The 17,540-nt window shown below is 36.5% G+C and overlaps 1 protein-coding gene across 1 annotated transcript in view; it reads right to left on the bottom strand.

The window, feature by feature from the left end:
- Window positions 1-536: 536 nt before the first annotated feature.
- ca10a (carbonic anhydrase Xa) overlaps window positions 537-17,540 on the bottom strand; it is a 160,745-nt gene continuing 143,741 nt past the window's right edge. Inside the window, exons 7-11 of the mRNA XM_052611339.1 lie at window positions 12,194-12,289; window positions 7,373-7,445; window positions 4,874-5,028; window positions 3,798-3,972; window positions 537-1,339 (exon numbers count right to left, since the gene is read on the bottom strand). Coding sequence (XP_052467299.1) covers window positions 1,317-1,339; window positions 3,798-3,972; window positions 4,874-5,028; window positions 7,373-7,445; window positions 12,194-12,289 — 522 coding nt within the window. The 3' untranslated portion in view covers window positions 537-1,316. The remainder of the gene's footprint in view (window positions 1,340-3,797; window positions 3,973-4,873; window positions 5,029-7,372; window positions 7,446-12,193; window positions 12,290-17,540) is intronic.

Below are 17,540 nucleotides of genomic sequence, written 5' to 3'. Positions count from 1 at the left end.
CACTGCAGGCCTGATAGAAAAATGGCCATAATAAACATGAGTGCTTGCTGTTGAAACTTTCTGCCTCTCGTTATCTTTTTATTAGCCATCTGTGAAGTACCAAAGATAAAATTCTAGAATCACAGGCCGTGTTTTTCCTCACACCAGGGTTAAAACAGGCGGTATGCTTCATTGATTGAGATATAATTAAACCAAAAGTTGGTGTGGGGGGGATCAATGCGGCTTTCACTCGCTGATGGCAACGAAGTCCACAGCAAATCAACACTGCAGCGTTTCTTGAAGTAGCTTCAGCCTCATTAAACACACATTAGAAATCATCTCGCATTATAATGCATTTTAAACCAGCTGATTCAAGTCAAAAAATAAAACCAATCACCTCTAAACAGCTGAGACGTCCAGACCAAACCCCCCTTGCAAACATATGATTTTCTTCTTCTTCTTATTATTATTATTTTTTTAAGAGGTTATTTAATGCTTGTGTAAAAATTTAATTTCACAGGGGCAGCCATTGACATTGAAAAACATTTACAAAAATGAACGTTCCAAACACATTTATTGGGCCGATAACATTAATCAAACACAGTGTATGACCATTGTAAACAATGAAACAGAAAAAAAAGGCATCAGCTCTGCTTCAGAAAGTGCGCCAAGCATAAAATATTAAACTTTTTTTTAATTTATTTTCCCTCTATTCTTTTTTTTATGTTTATTTGTATCTTTACATATTCATTTTTAGCATGAATAATTATATTTACAAGGCCAAGACACCCCCCCGACACAGACAACATCACATCATATCAGTCTTTATGATGGTTTTTGTCTTGACAATAAACCTGCAAGGCTGCCTCTCCCTCCTCTCCACAGCGTGAGCGAGAATAAAGATTGAGAATTCAGTTATGATTCAAGGATGTTTCTGCATTGGTAGGGTGGTTCAATTTCCTGTCCCTTTTCCCAGTTTGGTAGCAAGTTGTCCATATGTACAAAGGCTAAAAACATTCAGTTCCATTTGTGAAGAGCCTATGGAATAAATGTTATAGATATTTTTTTTTCTCTCCCAAAAAAGGTATCAAAACGTGTGTAGTTATAACTGTATGTCACTAGTTTTGATTGGATGTATGAAATTGGATTACTTTGCCAAGAGTGCAAAGTCTCTTCTGGCTGGGGTTTGTTTTCTTTTTTTTTTTTCTTTTTTTTCTTAACAACGTCAGGATTTTATCTGGCAGGACATATGTCAGTCTTCATTCTGCACTTATGCATGAGCCCTTTTCTTCATTCTTTTTCATGTTGGTGTTCTTGGGCTGGTCCACATCCTGGCTCTATTTCAGCAGCCATTCGTTCACTGTAAGGGGAAAAATACAATATTATGCTGTTGCTTATCATAATACTTCACGCTACTTTTAATGAGATCACAGATTGTTCGCATACTATATAAAATGTCCCGATATTATGTCAAAATAACTTTTCTCAACAATGGGAAATATAAAATGTTAGATCAACCAGTAATCAAGCAGCTCTCTAAAACAGATCTCACAAACATTCAGTTATTAAACACATATAGATCGAGCACAACACAACGAACCTGGTCATTTATAACAGTGGACACAAAGAACAACAAGAAAACCAACAAGGTCAACAGTTAAGAAGAAGAGGCATAAAGTTGTGTGATGGAATGGTAGCGAGGCAAAACTGAGAAAGAGGTAGAAGAGGCCAAGGATGTTTGGACAATGTTTTCAATCATGAACTTACAATGGAATACGGAGGTCAAGAGGTACAGCCAAATGTTGGGAGAAAAACGGTGTCCTCAATCTTTCAAATGTGTGTAGACACACCATCAAAGTCAGTAAATGCAGTATACTTTATGGAGACTACTGTAACACACAAACATGCAATGTATACATATATACAGTCTGTGTGTGTCTACACAAACACACATGCATAACAAGTGTCTTTTGCTTTATATCACCATGATGTTCTACTATAAATTGTTGTCAGACCACCAATAAAAGAGTAACTGTCCAGTCTCTTGCAATATTGAAATCAGTATCACATACAGTAATGTGTAAATCTGTTCTGCTGAAATTGACATACAGCAAAAGTGCAGCACTGTGCATTTCTCAATCATTGTGATGCTACCGACAACGTGGCTAAGCATTTGACAATCTTGTGTCTTGTTAGGGACTTGTCATTCTGATGGCGGTGATGTGTCCATTGACATTAATGCTTCTGAGGGGTGAAATAAAAATGATCCATTGTGTGGTGCTCTCTGCCCAAATTGTTGAACTTAATGGTTTGCAGATGTTAAGGATTATTTGAGAAATATACCAAAGCGACTAAGAAAAACTCGAACAGCACCTGACTGTTGCGTTTAAATTCAGTATGAGTTTTTATGAGTTTGAAGTTATTAATACAAAGCATGTCTCATGTTTTGGACAATTTGGATTGTGCAGTTTTCTCTTAGCAGTTTACTCTGATGCATTTGCAAACTAGTACTATATACACTAATATACTGTGTTTGAAAATCATCAATACTGGACTCTTTTTTTTTTCTTTTTCTAGCTCTAGCTGCTGTTACAAAAGACTCTGTAACATTGTGTTCATGTTCATTGCGCAGTTTCCCAGAATTACATTTTTCTCTTGCACTCAATATCACTACCTCAAGCTAGAATTTAACATTCAATTAGCCTGCAGACAACTCGCTGTGCTAGCTACAAAAGAATGTGTCTCCTTGGTTAAGATACATGACCCCAGTTGCTTAACCAACACTAATTAAATGCTTCTATCTGCTCCTTCTCCTCCAAGATATTTACATCTTTTAACAGCGCAAATGTAATAAAAGGAAGGAACCTTTTCGGTGGCGCTCATTTACCCACTGGGGTGGTAAATCCAACATCTCAAACAAGTGCGGCACGACTCTGATTCATCACTTCACTGCTGTATCAAGAGTACAAGCAAATTCTCCATAATGAAATTGTGCGATAAGAGCATGCTCAATATAAAAGCTGTATTTTCCTTGTTCATGATGCTTTAATGCTGAAACAATTCACAACAATATCTCATGCATTCTGGTAGAAGCACATACACATCTTAAGATGCCTATGGCTGCTGGGCTGCTGAGACTCCTAAACCTCTTAAACAAGCTTAGTCAATAAATGATGCATGGTCAAGAGGAGATTACCAGTAATTATGCAAAGACTTTTAACAGGATGATGGAATAACCAGCGAGTTTATTTTGTACATTAAATCGCTTCTTTGTATACATGACACATTTAAGGAAACGGGTAATTATACGGTTGTTTTGAGAATAAATATTTGCTCATAAACTACTGCATAATTCATTTCACTCATCTAATATTTACAAATTGCTTGTGTGTGTGTGTGTGTATGCATGTGCTTGTACTTTTGCATGTTGTATAACAGTACAACATCACATATTAGAAATCTACCTAGCCAGCCTACTAACGGTCATGGAGCCTCATAAATGTTTAATGAAGGTGTTCTAAGCTATTGACTTTACACATTGCCAAACACTTCAAAATGTCAAACATGTGTAACGTGAGGCGAATAAAGTAAAAGTTTATTATTACAAATGCACATTTGCAATATTTTCCCCGGAAACTAAACTGTAACTTCTACTCAGTAACTTCAGCGAACCTGTTCATTATGACCAACAATGACATTCCGTCTTGAGGACAGAGTTGTTTTGGAGAAATAAATGATGAAAGCTGTAGAAACACTTCATGGGGTGGTTTAGTCTCTAATTCAAAGGGGGTTGAGAGATCACAAGAAGAAGCACTGACCTCGGTACTGCAACTTCTGTGCCCTGTTGTTGGGGCAGTCCTTGCCCTGCATGCTGAAGTTGATGTTGGTGCGGATACAGCGGTTGTTCAGAGGCTGTACCGGGCGCACGTTGTCACTCATGCTGAGGAATATCTGCGAGGGCTGGTTCTGACTTAGCAGTCGCATGGAGTGCATCTGTAAGGAAGACACCAGATGGAGCAGACGTTTTTTATCGACCCTCTGATGGCAGGTCAGGCAATTATTGCACAGTCAATCCAATCCTAACAGACCCGCATCAGAAAGCGTCTGGGGAGCTACGTGAGACTGTCATTCAAGAACAGATCTTATTACATGTCATCAAAACAGTGTATCTGCAGGGTCAAAACTGACACATTCTGCCTCTAAGAAGCATGCTGTTAGCTGAATCCATAAAAATTGATTCTTGGATAGGGTAAATAACGCTGAAAGACTTACTAGATTATTCTATTTGTTTGTTTACTTGCTGTTCTGACGTTCTGACAACATGCAATAACTCAACTAATGCATCTTGATGCAGCTTTTCTATTATAATAACCTGTTGTTTTTTAAGTCCTCAAACAGAGCTGATGACATATTAATGCATTTATTTATTTATTTTATACTGAAAAGGGTTTTATTGTCTGGTCTCAGTTCCTCCCTTCCCAGCATGCACTAGCCGTGAATAATTAATATGGTTGCATTGTGTGACTGTTTGCCAGCTTTATTTTCTCTGTTGTTGTCTAATGATGTCTGGTCGAGTTTGTTCATTCACTTAAAATGATCAGGTACTCTTGTCATGTTTCATGCCATCTTCAAGTCTCTGTGGCATTATTTCCTTTGTTCTGCAGTAGTAGATCGATAGTCGTAGAATTGTAAGTTCTTTAAACGTCATTACTGTATACTACTACCAAAAAAATTACATAATCTAAATAGGGAACTGTTGCAATGATGGCAGCGTAAAATTTTAAGCTCAGTCAAGTAGTTTACATGAAATCATTTTGTAAATGAATTTAACAAAAACTTCCTGAAAACATAGCATATAAAACTCATCGATTTTAAACAATGAACTTTGTTTTACCTGCATCTTTGTGACGTAAATTGGCTTGTTCATCAGAATCCACGTCGCGGTCTCGTAGCACGGTGGGATGGTCATAGACCCTTCATAAGTGATAAAACTTGCCGTCTCTGGATAAACCTCCTCAATGTTTAGCCCAGAGAGCAGGTATGCATCATCTACACAAAATAAAGAAAGAAAAAGATAAAAAATGTTGTTGCTTATCAATTAAAACCAATCTAGAGAGCCAATTCACAAACTTGAATGTCATTTTAGAAATCAAAATAGTGAACTTTCTGGCCAAGTCTTCATCCAAAGTCAAAACTCAATATATAAGTAACAATGGAATGTCTTGAAAGGATGTCCAAACAACAAAAGCAAAATAAAAAGCAACAATTCTTTATCTTGCTAGTTCTTTTCAGTATTTATGCATTGCCTTTGATTTGTTGGACAAGGGGTGACAGCACATGTTATTTTCACTTCACAATAGCAGGCCGACATGAGATAATGCTGCTCCGAATTTATGAGGAACAGCAATATTGAACCCACCTTCCACTGACAACAGACAAGTAATAGGTTCCGACTCACGCCAGCCAGGGGAAATAGTTCGTTATTCTCCCTCTATCCCATTGATTACCACTCTATCTCTATTTCCCCACATGCTTGCCATTCCACTGGCAGCATCGCGCAGAACTTTGATAGCCTTTGTGGCATAAATAATTCCTTTTGGCTGTGGAGGAGGGGGATACGTTTGAAAAATACATGCACTAATTCCACTGCTGCTACAGCTAGGGCTGGTAGTAGTGCATTTCCAAAGACTCAAGCGAGAACAGATCGAGCCGGAGGCCGGAGAGGCAGGTTGTGTGTGTATGTGTGTGTGTGTGTGTGTGTGTGTGTGTGGTGGGGGTATCTTTCTGACATGCACCAGTCACCTGGGATCAGAACATTTTATCTATTCATCCGCTCTTTCTCCACCCCTATTAATTCAATTATGAAGGCCTTTATTCAAAAGTCCCTCTGGTGAGTTAAAGGATAATGCGACGGAACATTTCCACTACACTGCATGTCAGCTTCGGCCATGAAATATTCCCAAACTAGATAGTGGTCTGAGTTCTCAAGGCTGAATACATTTGCTTCTTGACACCTTTGACTTTACTTAGACAAGTCTTGTGCCTTCAAACTGCTGATGTTAATTAATAAATAGCATGAAACGTTGGCATGCATTGCAGAATTAGTGTGTAACACAACACAGTCCATTACAAAACAGCCTTTCAGAAGGGTTCCTCTGGACATTATTTCACAATGTGCTGCAGCTGAAGAGCATAAAACTGATAACACATATTGTCATGACTAACTTAATGCTTCGAGCAGCATGTCACACCCTACCCTGGTTAACTCAAAAAAAAAAATCCAGTTGGATCTTTCCACTGGCTGCCCACTGCTCCGGGTGTGTGTTCACGGTGTGTGTTCACTTTGGATGGGTTAAATGCAGAGCACAAATTCTGAGTATGGGTCACCATACTTGGCTGAATGTCACGTCGTTTTGAATAATTGCAGAAAATAAGCTCTGTGACCAACAAGCTACATTATTCTTACATTTTTTGTTTATCTTCCCAAATGATTTTTGATGTATTTTGAAGCCTTAATACAATCTTCAGAAGTAAAAAGCTTAAGTTAGAAGTAATGTAAAGTATGGCAGGTTCTCTGTGAGTGGGCGTGGTTTCAGTGCTGACAGCAGACACGCCCCCAGCCATTGAGAATACTTTTTTTTTTTTGATACATTATTTTATTTACTTGTTTTTTTAATCACTAAAATTTTGACTCAGAACACATTTAATATTGCTTTAAAGGACTCTGGAAATTATGCTTCTATTCTTATGTTCATAAAGGCAGCAAAAGTGTTTTTTTTTTTTTTTTTTTGGGCGTGTGTCTGAATTTGATATTTTAATATTTTAAAATGTATAGTCACTTTTTTTTTTTTTTTGCTTTTTTTTTCCAAATAAATGCAGGCTTACGGACTCCAAACCTTTGAATGATATTCTGTGTGGTTGAAAATCTGAATATAATCAGATCTGATTTCAAGTAACGATTTGACATATGTAACCTCTTACTGCACAATATTGTGTCTTAATGCACTCTATTCACCTCAATCCTGCCTATGTGATATTCACTACATAGTGAATAGTAAATGAGTCAGTGGTTCTGGAAATATCAATGCATAACATCCCTCCATCATTTATTTTCTCATGCGCCTCATGAGTCAGCATCACCTTGAGATGTCATGATAAACATAAGCAGAGCAAAATCTCCAGTTTTCCTTACCGACAGCTACCCTCAAATCTCACGGTGATGCTTATATCATTTCTCTAGCATCTGATGAAGATACACCTGATATTGACTATACTGTCTGAACAAACTGATATAATTTAATCACTTGCAAAATGTCAGTACTTTCGATAGCATTTGAAAACAGAATAGGATTTTGTGTCAAATGGTCAACAATACCATATTTTTTCCACTTACTCTTATATGTTATTCTTGTGATGGTGTCTCTGTTCAACATCCGATTCAGAAATGAATTTGAAGTCTCGGATATCTGAAATGGAACAGATGTGATGGGAGGAAAGGCAGAACAGTGAAAATGGATGAGAAGGACAGAGTGATAAGACAGGAGGGGGAAAAAGAGAAAAGAGGAGTAGTGAGGGAGAAAGAGGGTTGAGGGGAAAATAAAAAGAAGCAGATTATTAGTGACAACTTTATTTCTAAAAGAAAGACAAATATATCTGACAAAAAAGAGAAAAGAACCAAACCAACATCTCGGGAAGTGAATCTCCCAGTAATTGCAGTAATATAGTAAAAGAGGTGCTAGCGTAACATCTTTTGCAATTTACTTGATCCATTAAGGTGCCGAAACGGTTTTTAATGCACTCAAATGCATCAGGATGAACCTGAACCGTGTTCTGTAATTAAATGACACCTGATAGAATCACTTATGACACACTGACATGTTTGCCAGGAAAAGTTCTTCAGAAATTGTGGCTGCTTTTAGCAAGTAAAAGAGCATGAATGGAGCCAACAAGACACAGTTACTGTGCTTTTCTTTGACTCCACTTTACTTGCTAATTTGAGACACTTTCATTCTGAACGATAAAAAAAAAAAAAAATGCCTTATGACTACACCACAAATCACTTCACTTTTGACCTCCTCATTGAGTGAACAGTGAGGTCTGAGGCTTAAAAGTTTTATTCGCATCATTTCGAGACTTTCTTTGATATAACCTGAGGCTACAGCTAGCCATTATCTCTTCCAAGAAATAATTAGGGTTGACTACACGGTGTGTGAAAAAAGAATAGCATTTACTCTCCCTCGCTATCAATGTATTAAGAAGACTGCCTTTGCTAGTAACTTTATTTATACAAGTATCACAAACAAAATGGCTGGCTTCTCTTCAGCCGCCTCCATTTTGTGCTTGTCCCTCCATTGATGGTGTTGATTATTTTTTTTTTTTTTGTATTCATACTATTTAAACTCAGATGGGAGTCCCTCCTGGAGGTCTGATGCCATAACAGGGAACACAGCATGGGGTTCCTTAGAAAATGGCTTTGGGTGACTCACGTCACAGAGAAGAAAAGTGCAGGAAAATAGGAGAAGTCGCAATGTTCTCAGTGAGATCCCTGCAGGGGAGGGCAGTGACCGCAGCATAGTGTAACTGAATAGCACCAAACACAGCTCTTGTATTATAAAATGAGTCAGTGAGAAATTAACCTTAAAATAGAATAATATAGAGCCTAAAAAATAGGCTCTTGAGAGAAATGACTCTATAATCATACAGAAAATGATTTTTTTTTTTTTTTTCAAATGTTGTCAAAAATATCCCTACAAAAATACCATAGTAATCATAATTTCTGCCAAAATACCATAGTTAAATAGTTAACAACAACAACATCAATAATAAATGACAAGAATCAAGAATGGTTCTGCTACCGTAGCTTCATATAGTGTGTATATAAAAAGAATCAAACCCCTTAAAAAAAATAAAAAAATAAAAAAATAATAATCACATTTTGTTGCATTGTAGCCTGAAATTAAGACAGACACAGTTTTTATCCAGCTGTTTATTCAGTGCGACTTGTAACATGCAGGTGAAATATCTAAACTAAAAATAATCTATCTCAGATCACCAGATAATTTTTTTTGTGATATTACTGTTCAACTTCATATGTGTGTTTTTGTGACAAAACATGGCCTGTTTCAAGTAAGGAGGTTCAACCAACTCTGTTAAAACTTGAACTCTGAGCTGACCTACCCTGAGATGGTTTTCTGAATTTAGTGTGTGCACTATGACTATGAAAAGCCATGATCAATGGAGCTCCAAAATTATGATTCACCATGGCAACAGCACCTGACAAAAAGATGTCTGCATACTTCTGAGTCGTAACTTTAATTCTTAATCACTGTTATAATATCAAAGTTAAAAAGTGTCGGAACAGTAAATTATTGAAATAATATTAATTTAACATTTTTTGAAGTATATATATAAAAAAGAATTCAATCAAGGTAAAGCTTAAAGCATGAAAGGTTCATGAGTGCAGGCTACATGACTTAAATATCATTATCAGCATATCAAATATCATTCAGTGCAGCAGCTTTTCCCACATAGTTTAATGCTCTTTTCAGATAATTAAATGTTCTCTAATCCAAACTGTTGCATTCCTTTAATTACAGTAATGAAATTACATTTGACTTGACTCATCTTACTGCAAGAAGGCTTGCAAAAGTAATGCACATGATGAACAGATGAAGGGGAAAAAGAATAATTGTTGCTTTTGTATTTGTAAGATATAAAGAGTGAGCAAATAAATGTAACAGTGATAGTGATTACGGCATTTATCTCAAACTACCTTTTCATCTAGCATCCTTCCATTCCATTCAGTAATCAGCTTAATTTTAGATGATGGTTTGTGCTCAGAAAACACAAACATTATAAGAAAGACCGTGAGAGCAAGACACACTTTCCTTACTGCTCTGCATACAGCGGCCTTACTAATGGTCTGCATTAGAGTCTACACGGGTCCAAAAACCTGAACCTGATGAGGCCCGTAAATGTGCTACACTGAACCAAACCGAACACGTCCATTATTTTGAAAGTTGGACCCGGGCCCGTGCAGAAACGAGAAATGTAAAAAATGTACTATCCGGAACCAATGCGGACCGTCAATTATTTGAAAGCTGGACCCAAACCCAGCCGGGAAGACACAGACCCGCCTGGACCCGATCGGCACATATTCCACAGCAAATTGCTATTAACAAGTCGATAAACAAGTTTAACTAACTTTATGTCTTACCTAATGTAAGAAGCCTTCTCCCTTGTACCTGACTGTGATGCACACAATCCTCCTCGCCAAGAACGTTCCATCCATGTTATTTCTCTCTTGCCAATTGAAATGCTTAATCCACTCATTATTCCATCTTCAAAAGTCCAATTGCTTTCATGGTGACGGATGACAAATGCAATTTTGCAGTTTTGCTTTTTTGAATCATCAGCGGCAAATTCTTTAAATATACTCCAGGATATTGGTTTGTTTGAACTCAGAGGGAGTGTCAGCCACATTAAAAAAAGTTAACAGCTTAAGTCATTAGTGGATTAATGCGTATTGGAGACGCTAACCGTTTCAAACGATTTGGTGAACTGGTTCAAGAAGATCCGGTTACATTGAGTGATTCGTTCGCGAACCAGATATCACTACACTGCAGTGTTTTAAACTCTCTCTCACAACAGAAAGTTTTAGGCCTGAAAATGAAATGAAAAACTGAATGAAAAATATACTTCTATACTTCATACTGCTGTATCCCTACTTTTTTTTTTTTTTTTACCACATCAGAACCCATCATCCAAATTGTGAAGGATGTTGTTTGAGTATTTCCCACATTTGCAGTATGTCCACTGAGTAGCTAGTAACACCAGAAAATAGGGCTGCACAATAAATCGCAAGTTTATTTTTATATATTTAATGTGCATCTTGTCAGTAAAGTTGGTTCTGTAATCAGCTGTAAATAGAGCAGCATTAATTAGACAGCCGTTGTTGCACGTGTTCTGTCAGTGAACAATGGCTCTGAACAAATGCTCCATGTGAAATCACGCATGTGTAGAGATTTACCGCTGATTACAGAACCGGCTTTACTGATAAGATGGCATTACATATCGCATGCGATTTATCGTGCAGCCCTACCAGCAAAACAAACTAAAATATGGTATGTCAATACTATTATATCAACTTGTCAGCCTTTCTTCGATAGATAGAGCTGATAGTTTGAATGTATTCTCAAATCATTTTCGAATGCTATATTTGTCAAATCCACAAAACATATTTGACAAGACATTATTTTTTTTGCTTAGTTGTATGTAAAATATATATAAATGAACATTCACCAAAATATTGTTAATGTATGGTTTTAGCACAGACTTCTAACTCTCTCTGTGGTATATGGAAAATGTCCAAATTGGGTTTTGATGCCCACACTGTATATTACTGAGCATGAATTAGGCATCTTCCATATGGACAGACAAAAGAGGTGACTCATGTCACAAGGGCAAAGAGGACTAAGCCTGCGAATGACACTGGATGGGTTAATTATCTTAACTTCAACTCTTGTCCTGAGGGAATCTCTGCAGCCATGTCGACTCAAAGTCCTTTAATAAAGCAGGAGAAAGTTATTTTATAACCTTGTCCTTCCAGAATGACTTAAAGATGCAAACTTAGTTTGCCTGTTGTCATCTAATTGCATGACTAATTGTTTCAGGATCCTTCTCTATTCATCCATCCCTCCATCCAGAGAATGAATGTACAAATTCATATTGAGAAATAAATGCTTTACTCTTGAACATCATCCATTAAAGAACTCTTAAAAGTGCATTTGTGTGTATATATAATACACACACACACACACACACATGCACGCACACACACACACACACACACACACACACACACACACACAAATTTACATATTAAGTTAAGTACTAGTTTTGTTTGTATTTGTTTTTAATTTCTTAAGTTATTTATTGTTGTTATTATTATTTGTTAAGTATCCTTAAAACATAATAACATTTGTACAACAGTAAGATCTAAGCAAAAACTGATTTGCATTTTGTTTTTGCTTTTTTCTGTTACTACGTAATTTTTAATTTATAACAAAATTAAAAAATTGGATTTATTGAGAAACAAACATGTCAGTCTGTGTTTTCAGTGGATAGCTAGATAATTACACTATTCAAATATTGTTTAAAATACTTAGTTTCTGTGCTTTCACTTTCAGTGTTTGAATGTATGATCATTACTCACCTTCATGAATATAGACACTATCACCAAGCCATTTGGACTCTTAGCAGCTTCTGTGTAGTTTGTGTACAGTTCATGGTTGTAATGTATAAGCTGCACCTGTGTAAAGACAAAATGGGCATTAATTGGTTTTGACTTCTAGTTAACAAAAAATAAACTCCCTACTTCGCTATTTGCGCACCATCAAAGACAAAATAGTGTCAGCTTAAGTCGATGGCACAGGTACGGTCTTTGCTCTTTTTTTCCCCACACAAAGGTGGTTGTTGTTCTTGTTGTCAAGTGTCAGCTATACAGGTGTTGAGATAGAAAGTCCAAATTTCTCTTGGGGTTTATAAAATATGAAAGCATAATTGGAAATAATTTCTGATTGATAATACTTTGGATGGCAATTACTAAAAATCCAGTTTCATAAAGTGGATTTAATCTTACAACCTGTTTTCACCTTAGATAAATAAGAAATAGAAATGTGACTGTTTGAATGAGCTGAGAGTCAGTTTGGATAACAGCCTGAGTTTTTGTGTCATTACAGATGGCTCTGAATCACAATCACAGGTAAACAGCTGCTTCTGTCTTTGTTTGAACATGTCTGTCAAATTTAAATTTGAATTCATTGTGAAGCTCAGCTAATCTTCTTTCGGTGAATCGCTCGAGTACACACTGTCCCTGTGAAGGAGCTTCAAAACTCAGGCAGTTTAGATAGGTGAAGGGGACACAATTTCTTCTCAGTGAACACCACAGAAAGGAAGCAGGGCCAAGAAATGTACAGATTACCTTGAGCAGAGAACAATTATTGTAAAATAACTTTTTCTAATGGGAAAAAGTGTCTCTTCCGAGGTCTCATCCAACTACACAACACTGTAAACAATGTGAGGACCGTGTAGAGTTCCTGGGAGCAGCATCGTACATCCTTTTTTGGTAAAAATGAAGGAATCAATTCTTTACCAAGCCCTGTTTAACCTGCTGTGTTTTCTTAAAGAAATAAATTAAAAACTGTGTGGCTGATAGTAATTATGAAATATGCAAAAGGGGAGCCAGGGAGTGACAGATCGTCTATAAACTTAATCAAGTGTGGAGGAATGCGATTACAGGGCGAATGTTAATTTGATTAGTTTTTTTTTTTTTTTTTTTTTGAGCGATTCAACCCCAAACTTTTACACTCAGCCCACTTCATAAACGTTCTAAGAAGTCACATTAAAATGTGTGAAAAGCTGAGGTGCTCATCTCACCAGATCCATTGATTCTGTGAATTTTGCAGATGGTGGAAAGGTGTTGAACAGTAGCAGGAAATGTTCAGTGCATCTTTGCACAGACGGATCTGTAAGACTGTGAGAGGAAAGGTGTCTCTGCTATGACAGGAGACAGCTTATGCCTCTGGTGGGCCCCCTGACGAGCTCTTGATCGTCTGATAGCAGGCTTAGGCCTACCATGGACGAAATATGAAGACAGCAAGTTGATAGCAAAAAGGGGTGGACAGCACTAACTGGGCAAATGAGAAACAGGAACTGGAATTGTCATCCAAATAGCAGATGAATCAGAGTGTGCGCTCATAGAACATATAAACGGAAGCCTGAGAGTATGGAGAAGGGAGGACATAGCCTGTGAAACCTGTCAGACCAGAGCTTAGCTAACTTGACCAGTTTCTACTTATACAGCATGGCATCTGGTTTTTAGTAGGATGGGACGTGATGGAGAGGGCTGTTATGCAATTTATAACACAATATAATTAGTTATGGCGGAAGTTTCATGACTTCCAATTTTCTGCTGTACTTTTTAGATGGCACTTTGCTATATTTAGGACATATGAAAATGGGATTTTAATGAGCAAATATACTGTAGCATCTAAGCTCTGAACAGCAATGCTAATGTGTTATTTTGCTATCATTGATAATTAGAAACTAATGAAAGGGTAAAAAGGAGATCTAAAACAGAAGTGTGGGTTGTTAAGGAAGTTGTGCAGATCACAGATTTAGTTTTGTTTATTATTTCAAAGAAACACTCTTTTAATGTTTATGCATTCGATTGTTCTGTTTATTCACATATTTGCATACTCGTTAAAAAAAGGCTGAGACTGTTGTTTAATTTAGAAACAGCAATCTATCTGGGTCAAAAGACGAGACATCACCATTTTGGTGTCCGAATCAAATTAAATTTACAGTGATTTTACATTTATAACATGGAAGTAAAGTAAATATTACATTACATAAAATAACATCTTTTTTTATTTTATTTTTTCTTAAGTATTGACTATATAAATATAACTAGTAGGGGTGGCACGGTTCGCTGAAAAAAACGCGTACCGTTTGGTTCACCACGCGCTGGGACCGTGGTTCAACTTAAATCCAAAGCATCTGTAATATGGTTAATATATGTTTTCTATTGTTAGTCTTTATATTAATAGAAACAGCAACAACAAAGAAATCACTCACTGCTCTTAATTAAAAAGCTTTTATAACTTTAATAAAGAATTATCTTTAATTTATATAGTCCAATATGCAATGCTGTTTTACATTTGATTACTTTATTACAATTCTTTACCTAAAAACTTATGCTCGACCTGCCCAAAAAAAAAAAAAAAACAACAACTGAAAATCACAGTTTATTGTTTGTATCATTACTCTATTGGGTAACACTTTAGAATAAGGTTCCATTAGTTAATGTTAGTTAATGTATTAATTAACATGAACAAACAATGAATAATACATTTATTACTGTATTTATTCATCTTCGTTAATGTTAGTTAATGAAAATACAGTTATTCATTGTAAGTTCATGGTAATTCACAGTGCATTAACTAATGTTAACAAGCACAACTTTTGATTTAAATAATGCATTAGTAAATGTTGAAATTAACATGAACTAAGACTTATAAATGCTGTAGAAGGATTGTTCTTGCTTAGTTCATGTTAACGAAAGTAGTTAACTAACATTAACTAATGGAACCTTATTCTAAAGTGTTACCCTCTATTGTATTTATGTGTGCTGTTGCTTGTAGTTGGACAGAATATTCTTCTTTTTTTATTTTTTTGTAGAAAGTATAGTTTTTCCATAAGCACAAACCAAACTGTACCGAAAACCGTGACTCTAACGGCCGTTTCACACATACTCCGTCTGCGGTGCGTAATTTTTTAAGCACCCATGTTAACGGATTCCAGCGTTCACACTGCACGCGTTTGCGGTCCGTCAGTGCGTTGCAGGAACAGTGAAATGAACATGGATTGACACGGAAATGCAGTCATTTCACAATAAATGTATACTAATTAAAGCCTACTGTGTTTCACACGCAACACATGAGTTTTGGCTTGATTTAAAACAAGAAAAAGAGCAACTTTAGAGAAACAAGGCAACATTATATATGCACTTTTATAGAGGCAGAAAAACAAAGTTATTTAAGATCTGTTGGATTGCGTGTAATAAAGATTTAAATGCAGAAGGCACGAGAGTTGACTGTTTATGTCAATGGTGAGTTTTAATTTTAAATGTTTGTGATAGCCTTACAAGAAAAGTAGGGTAATGTTGTGTTTAAATGCGTTGCAGCTTGTTTTCAGCAACTTATTATAAAAACCTAGCAGTCAAATGCATAAGTAATTTGTTGTTTATATTTGAATTTAAATATGTCTATGAAAGATTGTTACTCTACTGTGATGAAAGAGTATCACAATGCTGAACATTTTTTTGATTTGTTTTATTTATTTTTTTACATGCTTTGATATCAAAATAACGGACAAATGTTTTTTTTTTTTTTTGTGGCTTAAACCGACGTGGATCAGTAGCGGACTGCAAACGCGTCCTGTGTGAAAACACAATGAGTCCGTGCTGCTTCTGCACCACATACATGACGCACACGGACTGCAGATGCATTGCATACGGATTATATGTGAAACAGGCGTAAAAATGTGAAACAAACCGAACCGTGAAAAAGTTGAACCGTGCCACCCATAGACTGTAAGAAAATATGGACGTAGTGTCCGTGACGTCACCCATAGACTCCTCAATAGCGGTTTTGAAGCCTAAAGTGTGCAGAGCGGGCCGTCGCCATCTTGGAAGCGCGTCACCGCGCGACTCTCCCGGATAATCGAAAATGGGCAAAAAGGCGGGAGCTGATTGCTTAAGCCATGCCCACCTAGCGAGACTGCATTATCAGCAGCGGCAATCCACCTGTCACTCAAGTGGCCACGCCCTTAATTATGCAGAACTTTAAGGCTTAATATAATTTAAACGGATGAGTTATAAAAAAATTCACCCCCCTCACAATTTTCATGAAGGGCAAAATTTGCAATATAGACCAAAATCATTTTTTGAACCAGGCTGTAAACATGTTTTTTTCTGCTGTAAAGTTGGGCATTTTAACATGGGGAGTCTATGGGACTGACTCTCTTCTGCAGCCAGCCTCAAGCGGCCAGTCGATGAATTGCAGTTTTAGTCACTTCCTTATTGGCCTCACGAGAGAGCGGGAGGTTGCCGCTCGGTGCCACCTCAATAACTAGTGGACTTTTGTCCCGAATATGCAGTTTTAGGAAGCAGATTAAGAAGCTATTCTGAAATTAAATAAACCACAAATAATCATTAAACAATCTTTTACATCATCAAAGGGCGCCCTAAAGGCTATGTAGTGCTGCAGCAAGATTTATTTATTGCTCTAAAATATTTGATAGTGTGGTATCTGATAGTGGTATTTGATAGTTTGACTTTTCATAGTGTGGTAGCTTGAGTTACAAAAACAGGTCTAAAACACTTTTCGTTGTGGTTAAGTTCACAGGTAGATAGTTGTTCGCCTGCAATATTAGCTTAAGTGGAAGTTTCGTCATTCAAAGTAATGTTTTGTTATTTGGTAATGCAAAATTGTCTGCTACACCATATTGTGTCACTGTTTTGATGGCATTTTATTTACATTTCAGAGAAATGGAGATGTTTAGCACTAAAAATTTACATTTAATAAATATTGGTATTTTAATGTATTTTTGCAAAGAGGATCTACAGTAATGTACAGTATGCGAAAAAAAAAGTTTTTTGAATATTAAAGCATACTAATACATTCCATTGCATGCAATACACAAAATAATGATCTTTGAAAAGCATCATGACTTTAAAGTGTGTGTGTGTCTGAGTCCTTCAAGTTCCAAGTTCTCAATGAAAAGAGACATGCTGATTATACAGTATTACCACCAGTTCAGTTCCTTTCACATTCGTCTAGACGAGTCAGTTAAATGAGATATGAATTATACTGTATTTCCACCAGTTTTTCACATAAAGACAACTGTGTGTGTTCCATCAAGTTCTCAAATGAGAAATATTGAATACAGTATATTGTATTGCCACCAATATATGTTGTTTATGTAACAATCTGTTCTTC

The sequence above is a fragment of the Carassius gibelio genome, chromosome A12 (assembly GCF_023724105.1).
Source record: "Carassius gibelio isolate Cgi1373 ecotype wild population from Czech Republic chromosome A12, carGib1.2-hapl.c, whole genome shotgun sequence".
NCBI lineage: Eukaryota > Metazoa > Chordata > Actinopteri > Cypriniformes > Cyprinidae > Carassius > Carassius gibelio.
The sequence above is the reverse complement of the archived record's forward strand: the minus strand, read 5'-3'. Positions and strand labels throughout refer to the sequence as shown.